At 40.9% G+C, this 10877-nt stretch overlaps 1 protein-coding gene across 2 annotated transcripts in view; it reads left to right on the top strand.

Annotated features, from left to right (window-relative positions):
• The window catches only part of ttc14 (tetratricopeptide repeat domain 14), a 13825-nt gene extending 3305 nt beyond the window's left edge, over positions 1–10520 (top strand). The window contains exons 4-13 of one of the 2 annotated variants that reach the window (XM_017722278.2): positions 273–472; positions 968–1052; positions 1274–1403; positions 2115–2270; positions 3298–3369; positions 3468–3587; positions 3687–3809; positions 5232–5349; positions 7519–7625; positions 9210–10520. In XM_017722278.2, the coding sequence (XP_017577767.1) occupies positions 273–472; positions 968–1052; positions 1274–1403; positions 2115–2270; positions 3298–3369; positions 3468–3587; positions 3687–3809; positions 5232–5349; positions 7519–7625; positions 9210–9969 (1871 nt within the window). In that variant the 3' untranslated portion in view covers positions 9970–10520. Of the gene's footprint in view, positions 1–272; positions 473–967; positions 1053–1273; positions 1404–2114; positions 2271–3297; positions 3370–3467; positions 3588–3686; positions 3810–5231; positions 5350–7089; positions 7626–9209 lie in introns of those variants that run through there. The other variant, XM_037545617.1, reaches the window with a different exon arrangement.
• The last annotated feature ends 357 nt before the right edge of the window (positions 10521–10877 follow it).

The raw sequence follows: 10877 nt of genomic DNA, 5'->3' as shown, positions 1-10877 counted from the left end.
GTGCTTCCAATAACTGGCCACTTTATTAGAAACACCTACCTGGTGTTTCCACTCACTGGCCACTTTATTAGAAATACCTTCCTTGAGCGTCCACTCTCTGGCCACTTTATCAGAAACACCTACCTGGTGTTTCCACTCACTGGCCACTTTATTAGAAATACCTTCCTTGAGCGTCCACTCTCTGGCCACTTTATCAGAAACACCTGCCTTCCACTTCCACGCACTTACAGTCCTGTTATATATGTAGTGAAATATTTAATGTTGTGTTGCAGAACCGTACGCCATCATGCCGCCACTGGAGCAGTTCATGGAAGTTTCTTATGAAGAGAGGAGAGAACTTTTCTACAGAGATGTGGAACGAGGGGATTTAGTTATAGGGAGGATAACATCAATCCGAGACTTTGGTTTCTTTGTTAATCTTCTTTGCACTGCTGGAGACTTTGAGAGGGACATTGAGGACCTGGAGATCACGGTATGGATTTTTTGGGGTGGCCTTTTTGATTAAGATTACTTGATTTAAAAAAAATTCCTGATTAAAATGAACCAGCATTGATTTGTTTGATGATTTTTTTTGCGTGTAAGGTTTTGTGGAAATAAGTGAATGTATGTGAAAGTAATACCTAGTGTAAGTGACACTAGTTATATAGATATTTATATTTATACAGATAAATTTAGATTTATATTTATATAGAATGAATTTATGAATTGTTAATTTATTCGCTATGTTTATGTTCTTGTTTACCTTTTCAGTAAAAAGTATTTTGGAGTCATTGAAAATCTGTGCATGTTTTTATTTTTATTATTTTTTTAAAACTTTGGTTTCTCGATCATCAGTTGGTACATTACTTTTTGGACTAATGTAACTAATAGACTACCCTAGTATTGTAACTACCCTAGTAATGTAACTATTACCCTACCCTAATAACTAATGGACAACCCTAATTATGTTTTTAATCCCCCACCCCAGGGTCTCTGTCCCGTACGAGATGTACCATCAACTGGAAACCACGATGATCCTTTGTCTTATTACCAGATTGGGGATTTGATTAGAGGTAAAACAAAATTTATATTTAACCAGAAATGGTATTATTTTTGCTATGTTGTCAGTATTCATAACCATAATATTGAATTTGATATAAAATATTTTGCTTCAGGAATCCTGCGTCCTTACGACCTCGTGAGCGCGTTTCAAACCCCTGTGTATTTGTAAACAAACTGCTGAGACGTTTTTGGGGTGACCCTGCTAACCTCTCACATATTTCCTTTGGTATAGCCGGTGTGAAGGACATAGACCGTTATCATGAGAAGCTGACCATCTCGCTGTATTCCTCCTCACTGGCTCCAAACCTGGACCGCATTAAACTGGGTGTAATAAGCAAAGAGGATCTTCCGCTTCACTACATGTAAGTGACATCATGTTCATATTTAGACAGGTCATTTTTATGAAACACATCTCTGATATTTCGTTCTGTTTTCTTTTCTAAAAATTGGTGCACAGTTTTTTTTTTTTTTTTTTTTTTTTCTTTACTGGCAAATGAATTAAATCATTGATTAACCTTAATTAATGAACACGAAACACACTAGCACAGAATTGCTTAGCAACCACTACAACCACCATAGTAACTGCTTGGCAACTGCTCAGCAACCACCTAGGACGCCATAACAACCACCTGGCAACTGCTTAGCAACCACATAGAATACCATAGCAACTGCTTTCAACCACCTAGGACACCATAGCACATCCCTGGCAACTGCTTAGCAACCACCTAGAACACCATAGCAACCGCTTAGCAACCCCACATAACACCATAGCAACCGCCTAACATCTGCAGAACGGTGATAGCAAATTGGCCATTTTAGTTCTTAAATCAAAAATCAGTTGCTTATTTAAATAACTTGAATCAAATAACGTGCTGATGAAAAGTAAGAGGTGACTGGCTGTTCGGCACAATGAGTCACGCATAATTATACTGCAGCATTTTTTCTACAGGTCTAATCTCACTTACCTACTTAGTTACATCAAAGGGAACCTTGCCAAGTGTTGTAAACATATTTCTGTAAATTAAACTTTTATTCTGCAAGTGTTTTTTTTTTTTATCTCCTCCCTGATTCAGCCGTGGAGAAAAAGTGGGCAGTGGCAACAGTGATGCGTATGAGAGGCTACTGGACAGCTCACCGGGCTTCTCCAACCCAGCCAACGTGGATGTTCTGCTCAGAAAGCTGGGAATTAATGATACACGGTCTCCTTCGTTAATGAGAGGATTACAGAGGTACAACAAACATGTTTGCTTTCAGTAGTGTTGACTTTATTATAATAGTATTCAGTAAAATACAGCACTGAGCAAAAGTCAGAGACCACCTTTATTTATTTAATTTATTAAATTTAATTTATTCAAAATTAAAAAATTTATTCAGCATGAGGAAAGCATACAATACTCTCCAAAGGTTTTAGGCACCTACCAACTGCTAAGTAACTACCTAGGACACCATAGCAATCGCCTAGCAACTGCTGGTCAACCACCTAGGACGCCATAGCAACCGCCTAGCAACTGCTGGTCAACCACCTAGGACGCCATAGCAACCGCCTAGCAACTGCTGAGCAACCACCTAGGACGCCATAGCAATCGCCTAGCAACTGCTGAGCAACCACCTAGGATGCCATAGCAATCTCCTAGCACCTGCTGGTCAACCACCTAGGACACTGTAATGTCAGAATTTTCTAGTGAGCACTAGAAAGACGCATAATGACGTCGACCAATCGACTGCTGCTTTAGTTACTTTAGTTGCCAACTAATTTGGTCGTTGCACCACTGTGGCAGACACGCCTCCAAAGTTCAGTCTTAGAAGCTGGTTGATGATTTTCTGAAGTAATCAAACCCATTCAGTGGTGCTGAGGTCTGGACTCTGGGGTGGTCAGTCCATCGCTCAGCTTCTTTGTTTGATTTGCCTGTTTCCTTTTCTCAGTTTGGGTGTCTACCAGGTCTTGTGTGTGGTTGTTTGAAGTCCCATTTTCTCTGTAGCTTTAACTCCAGTTTTTTTTTTCTCTTATTTTTTTCTTTGACCAAGTGAATCATCGCATATCTCCTCAGAAATATCTCCTGAAAAATGGATAACATGTACTTGATGGCTGTTAAAATACTTGAAAAATGTCATGACACTGAATTGTGTCCTAAACGATTATGATCATAATCAGTAATAATTGTGTTCAGATTGAGCTGTTGAACTTAGTTACGTTCCTTCCTTTTCAACACTTTAATTTAAAATCTAATACTTTTTTTTTTTTTTTTTTTTAAACAGTAAACATTTCATTGAGGATGATTTCGCGACTGCCATCCGGAAAAAGCAGTCTGCGTCTTGGGCCCTGAAATGGTTTGTGCAGGAAAAAATGGTCAAACATACTTAAATGGCCTGAGCATATGTGTGATGACGTGACATCAAAACAAGCATCTTGTGTTTGTCTCTTTCAGTGTGAAAGCTGGTGTGGATCACTTCAAATCAGGACGGCATGTAGATGCCATGAATGAATATAACAAAGCCTTAGAGATCGACACCAATAATGTCGAAGCACTCGTTGCACGCGGAGCTCTGTGAGTTTCTACCTCCTGAGAAAGTCTTTTCTCTTCCTAATTGCTTGGAGTTAACCTGGCTTCATGAATGCCTTGGCATAATGAATGATTTTGCTGCAGGTATGCAACTAAAGGCAGCTTGATGAAAGCTATAGATGACTTTGAGCTAGCCTTGGAGAGCTGCCCAACACACAGGAATGCAAAGAAGTATCTCTGCCAAACACTTGTGGAACGAGGTGGCCAGTAAGTCATCAAAGAGCAGTAATGTTTCCTGCATTTATCACACACAACAATGGGCCAGACTAAGAACAATCATTTTTACTAGTCAGTGTGTTAATGTGTTGTTTACTTTGACAAAGCGCTCTATAATGCTTTTTATAATACACTACAGGAAGCGTAGGGGGCGATACGGCTTCTACTGTTTCATTTAAAAAGCTCTATAATGTTCATATGATCCACACAGTCGCTCTGACAGACTGTAATACACTACAGGAAGCGTAGGGGGCGATACGGCTTCTACTGTTTCATTTAAAAAGCTCTATAATGTTCATATGATCCACACAGTCGCTCTGACAGACTGTAATACACTACAGGAAGCGTAGGGGGCGATACGGCTTCTACTGTTTCATTTAAAAAGCTCTATAATGTTCATATGATCCACACAGTCGCTCTGACAGACTGTAATACACTACAGGAAGCGTAGGGGGCGATACGGCTTCTACTGTTTCATTTAAAAAGCTCTATAATGTTCATATGATCCACACAGTCGCTCTGACAGACTGTAATACACTACAGGAAGCGTAGGGGGCGATACGGCTTCTACTGTTTCATTTAAAAAGCTCTATAATGTTAATATGATCCACACAGTCGCTCTGACAGACTGTAATACACTACAGGAAGCGTAGGGGGCGATACGGCTTCTACTGTTTCATTTAAAAAGCTCTATAATGTTCATATGATCCACACAGTCGCTCTGACAGACTGTAATACACTACAGGAAGCGTAGGGGGCGATACGGCTTCTACTGTTTCATTTAAAAAGCTCTATAATGTTCATATGATCCACACAGTCGCTCTGACAGACTGTAATACACTACAGGAAGCGTAGGGGGCGATACGGCTTCTACTGTTTCATTTAAAAAGCTCTATAATGTTCATATGATCCACACGGTCGCTCTGACAGACTGTAATACACTACAGGAAGCGTAGGGGGCGATACGGCTTCTACTGTTTCATTTAAAAAGCTCTATAATGTTCATATGATCCACACAGTCGCTCTGACAGACTGTAATACACTACAGGAAGCGTAGGGGGCGATACGGCTTCTACTGTTTCATTTAAAAAGTCTCTATAATGTTCATATGATCCACACAGTCGCTCTGACAGACTGTAATACACTACAGGAAGCGTAGGGGGCGATACGGCTTCTACTGTTTCATTTAAAAAGCTCTATAATGTTCATATGATCCACACAGTCGCTCTGACAGACTGTAATACACTACAGGAAGCGTAGGGGGCGATACGGCTTCTACTGTTTCATTTAAAAAGCTCTATAATGTTCATATGATCCACTCAGTTATCATAAGGCAGAATGATTAGATTAGTTGATTTAATAAAGTATAGTTTCACTGCAGGGATTGATGTCTGTTGTATTTTGCCTCATCAGGCTGGAGGAGGAGGAGAAGCTGGTCACAGCAGAAGGGCTTTATAAGAGAGCAATAGCCTTGGACGACACGTTTCAGGAGGCAGATGAAGCGCTGCAGAAGCTTCAGATGCGCATCCAGGTGAGCTGAAATATGTCCAGGCACTGCATCCAGTAGGGGAATGATTAGATTTCAGTTCTTTAGGAAATAATTAAATGACTCATAAATTTAAATTTTCACAGGAAACCAATTTTAAGTAGGTATTTCCACAGTAGTGGAATACATACAATAAAAATAATACACTTTTTTATTGTTCTTTTATATTCAGAATCATCAAAAATATTTTTAAATCTGAAAATATGATTTTTTTTTGTTATAGTTCTGTCTAATTATTGTGCACTGGCGTACAGTACTGTTCAACAGTTTGGAATCACTGCTTTCAGTAATATAAAACCGAATTTATTTTTTATTGTTACTTTAGGAACAAGAAGTTATGACTATGGTTAAAAAAGTAACCGTAACTTTTGCGCAGTCCAAATTTTATGTTTGAATCGTTTCCCCAGTGTGTTAATTTCAGTAAATAAGCCATAATTGTGCATTAAAATGTGCAGCAGTGTGGTCTCTGTGGAGGATGTGTCAACGTTTGCATACAAGTGTACAGTAATTTCACTAAATCTTTGCAAATAGCTGTTTTGTAGAAATAAGATTTGGTCACCGCTTTTGAAAAGCGTGCTTATATAAGTTCATTCTCAATGGTATATACAGCTTTCTCAATTACTGTGGAAATTATCCAGGACTCTTTATCATCAGATGGATTTTCACAGCTTCCTACAAATTGTTTTAAACGCTTAGCTCAGGTGTCGCAACCCAACTGTTAAGACGAGTCATTCTGTCCTTTCAGTAAAAATCAAACCACCGTGGGAGCCAAATTTGATGTCCAACATCTTGGCTGTAAATGTGTGTTGGTATGTACTGATGTTCTAGTGTAGACAAAAAAATAAAAACGAAAACGCAGACTTACTTTAAACTTCAGCTCAGCTTTTCTCGCATCTCTGGCAGGAAACTTTTTCTGTGCAGTAGTTTCTTGTAAAATGTCTCAACATTTGACTATTTACGAGCTTCTCATTCACCAGCTTCTTGCCTGAATTTTCCCGTCCCACCTTAAATGGCGCCTAAGGCAACAGAAGGAAACTGCTGCTCCATGTAAGGTGGAATAGGAGAATTTGCACAAGAAGCTGGCGAATGAGAAACGGACTTCTTAGTGTTTGTCAGTTTCTTGTTGCAGATTAAATGCATCAGGAAACCAGCTGGAGAGATTATAAACGCAATTAAGTCCATTCAACTCCAAATCATCGATGTTTAGCTTAAATCTCTCTCTTTGCTATTTCGTTAGCTGCTAATTAGGCAGGATTGTTGCCTGCGTTGCTATGGTGACCAGCGGTTTGCGCTGATCTTCAGGGTTAAAGGGTGAATCAGCAGTTCTACATTATTTAAGACCGTTTATTGTTAAACTGTGTTGAACGATGAGCAGAGCTTTATTTCACTGCAACAGCACAGTAGAGCCACAGGTTGCCGAGCCCAGGTCTAGAATATTAAAACCGTTAAAATAATTTATTCTAATTAAATTATTCGTTTGTTTTGGTGTCTAACATTTCACTGTATATAAGACACTATTGCATGATATTCATTAATAGGACAACTGATTCCAAACTTGTGAACGGTAGTGTATAATTGATTAGAACATGGCAGAAGGATGCATTGAAGCATTCTGGCATGAAACTTGTATTGTGCTGCCTTTTGAAATTTTCAGGCTGTGGACAGGCTGCGCGTTTGTATCTTGTTATACTGATGAAATATTTTTGTTATTTATGTGTCTCTTTGATGTGGGACATTGAACCCTGATTGCTGTGGGACCTTGAATCCTTCCTAATTGCGCCTGGTGGGCATAAATACCATCTCTGGAAAACCCCGTTTGGACTGAAACTCGGCTGGTTTGTATTCCACTGCTTGAACTAACTGGTAACTGCCTTTTAAAAAATTTTTTAATTTTTCATTTTTTTTTTTTTTACATCCATTGTTAATTGCAAAATGCTTCCTTACATTTTTGATGTCCTGTCTTGATGCTTGGAATGGCCACTGATCTTCTGAAATGGCTTCTTTGTTCGTACAAATGGTATGCTATGATGGTATTACTGCACAAAATCTTTGCAAAATCTTTCTTTGGTGTCCCCGATGGGTCCCTGCATGCCCGATTGATCTCTGTGATCACATGGTTCTGATTTTCACTGTGCCAATCGACCGCTTATAAAGAAAACTCTTAAACTGAAAGCTGAGGAGGCTTCTAGGGAGAAGGAGAAGCAACAGACTGCGGAGACCAGTGCAGAAAAGTTGCGTAAGATCTTAAAAGAAGAAAAAAGGTAATGATGCATGAACTCACACACACACACACACACAGAAGACGGGCTCAGCAGTCATCTTTCTGTGTTGTTCTCTGTTTATTGCTGTAAAAGCTAAAAACTGTACAGGGTTGAAATCAATGTGCACTTTTAGTCTTTAACCCCTTAAACACTAAGGACCTGTCGCAAGCCCAGGCTTGCTTTCCTCGTCCTCGTGACTCAGTACCTTCAACAGCAGCAATTAGTCACTAAGGTTAATTAGTCATTCATCTTGATTAGTGCTCTGAAATGCTTCGTAATGTTTATATGTTCGACGCGGTTGTTACTACAGGAAGCGTAGAGGGAGTCGCTTTGTTACAGCAGTAAATGGAGCTCCACGACTGTTTCTCACTCTCTCCGTAATTAAATGGTTAAAGTGTAAACAGAGCCGTTCAGAGCGGTTCGGTATGAAACGCTCCGCTCTAGAGAAACTGACCGAGTCAGAGCTGCTCACAGTGGTGGTGATAGGAACCAGACGTCCACCTCTAAAAGGTCCTCACAGAAGGTTGTTACATGAAATGTTAATGAATGTCGCCATCATTAAATAAAAGTAATAATAAGAAAAAGTAACATTCTGAATTGCTGCGCTATTTAAGGTGGAACGGGAACATTCGAACAAGCAGAGGGTTGAAAGACATCATATGAGCCGGTTTCTCTGTTTCTGGTTGACAGCTGAGTAGCATTAACTTACTTTTGCTGTTTCACAAAACCAGTAAGTCAGTATTGTTTTGTCCTGTTTGCCAATGTTTGTTATAGCTGATCACAACTGCTGCACCTTTTAAGGTGGAACGGGTACATTCTAATAAGACTCTGTCAGAAAAGAAGCTAAATTCGGCTTCGTAGTTTTAACACAGGGAGTATTTTTGATGAGTTTTAGCCTAAATATCTAAATATCTTGCCTTGAGGTTTATATATATACGGGTATACCTGTAAATATGCGCTACGGTGGAACATTTCGCTAATGTAGCACAACTCGTCAGAGCGCCGCCACAGCCTGCCATCAGATTGATGTGCTGTGGCTTTAGCTCGCATGTAGTACTTAATTAAGGCTCATTAACGACCTCGCAATTCAGAGGATCCAGTGATATTCAGGAGAAAAATGTACACAGGAAAAAACGTATCGGGTTCTGAGCATTTTTATTCAACACGGGGCGATTGAGGCGATTTTATGTAAACCCCATTCATTTTGGCCATAGAGAAATCAAGCTTAGACCCGGAGTTCCTAATATGGGCATAACACACGACTACGGTGATCTATATATGTGCTGTAGTCGCGACGACCCCTGGTTCCTATCACCACCACTGTAAAGACATCTGAACCATTTCACACCAAACCCTCTGAATGACTTTGTTCTCAGTAACCAAATTAGGTGGAAATTGTGAAACTTCTTTCACTTTGAGGAAAGTGCAGTTATTAGATTAAACACACACACACACACACACACACACGTGTTATTAATAACGCGAACAAGTCTGGGGTTTAAAGGGTTAAACAGTGCTGACAGTGTTTGTGAGGAACATGAGATGCTTGTTCAGGATCACTGTGTGCACTTTGCTTCGATCCAGAATAAAGAAGAAAAGGAGGAGGTCAGACTCCTCCTCTGTAACGTCCTCCAGCTCCGAGTCCTCCAGCGAGAGCTCCTCGCCCTCATCCAGCCGCAAAAAGTCCAAAAAACGAAAGCACAAGCGACGGCGCTCCTCGCACGGAAGTAAGAAGCGCAAACGGAGAATTTCGTCTCAAGACAACCGAACGCCTGAAGAAGAGGAGGAGTATCCGCTTCCTGCCAACACCTCGGCCTCCTTCATGGACCAGAAACAAGCCCTAGCCAAGCTCCTCGCTGAGGAAGCTGAAGCAGAAGACGGGGGGAAGTCTCATGGCAAAAGCAGAGGTAGGTGTGACGACGATCCGTTTGGCCACAGTCCGCAGGCACAGAGCAGCAAGCCCAGAGGTCAGCATGATGGTCCCGGAGTGAACGGCCACAAACATCGCCACAAATCCGACGACAGCCGCAGCAGCCGTAAGGAGAGTTCTCACGACTTCTCCAGAAGCAGGAAGGATTCCTCTTCCTCGGCTTATTCGGAGCACTCCCGCAAATCTGACCGGCCCCCGAGGGACGAGTCGACGCAGGCCAGGGGCCAGGGCAGCTCAGAGGTGAGCAGATATGACCGCAGGGTCAGCAGAGGAAGTGACGGGAGCGAGCGCAGGCTGAGCAGTGGAGATGGAAGCAGGGCCTCAGAGGGAGACCACAAAAAGGACCTACCTGCTAGTTTACAAGACATCTTCAACCAGATCGCCGAGTTTGAGAAAGAGAGGAAGAAGAAATGAACCGAAGACTGTTGTTCAGTATTTGAAGAAATGAAATGAATAAAAATCGGTGAGTGCTTGGCTGACACCTGATGTGACAGCGCACCACGATAGTAAACGAACATTTCTCGCTCCTTTTATTTTCTCTTCCCAGCGCTCAGAGATGCTTCCTTGTAATTATACAAAGACTGCCGTTGTTTACCATCAAAGCTTGTGTTTCTGCTTCGGACGGTTTCAGGTCAGATCTGTGTCTTCAAATTGATAAAGATAAAGGGAGAAGTTTGAGGGTTAAAGCTACAATCAGTACGTTTTTATCTTTTGTACGTTGGATCTTTGCCTTTTTTCTGTCCTCCGCGCAGCTGCTTTTCTAATTAGTTGTAAACTGTGCAGATGAGCAATGCCTTTGCGTTTACACGGCTCTGAAAATGTACTGATTGTATCTTTCTCATGGTAGATTAGATGTATCTGCTGATTTTTAACAGACACGCCTTTTGTTTGACCTGTTTTGGGAATGCAGAATATGCAGACTATGTATGTGCATATCCTAATAAACTGAAGTTTATGCCTTTTCAGTTGAAGGAAATAAAAAAGAACTCGTCGTGTTTTTCACTTGGTCAAATGGTCACAAAGAGGCCAGAATATAACAGTTCGTGCAGGTCCTTAAAAGGTAGTGCTGGGCAGTATGACAACACTTGTCTGATAAATGACATCATAGTATAGTTTCCTGAGCATATTGTGGATGATATCAGTGTTTAAACACTGACCAGCTGCTGGTTTCATTACCACAGAGCAGAATTAGTCATTTTTCATGCAGTAAATTGACGGATAAATGATAAATCCATTCATAGTTTTTTATTTGACATCTGGCACCGCTGGGCTTTTTTGCTTTTCTGTGTGTGTGTGTGTGTGTGTGTGTGTGTGTGTGTGTG

Source organism: Pygocentrus nattereri, chromosome 15 (genome assembly GCF_015220715.1).
Source record: "Pygocentrus nattereri isolate fPygNat1 chromosome 15, fPygNat1.pri, whole genome shotgun sequence".
NCBI lineage: Eukaryota > Metazoa > Chordata > Actinopteri > Characiformes > Serrasalmidae > Pygocentrus > Pygocentrus nattereri.
The sequence above is the reverse complement of the archived record's forward strand: the minus strand, read 5'-3'. Positions and strand labels throughout refer to the sequence as shown.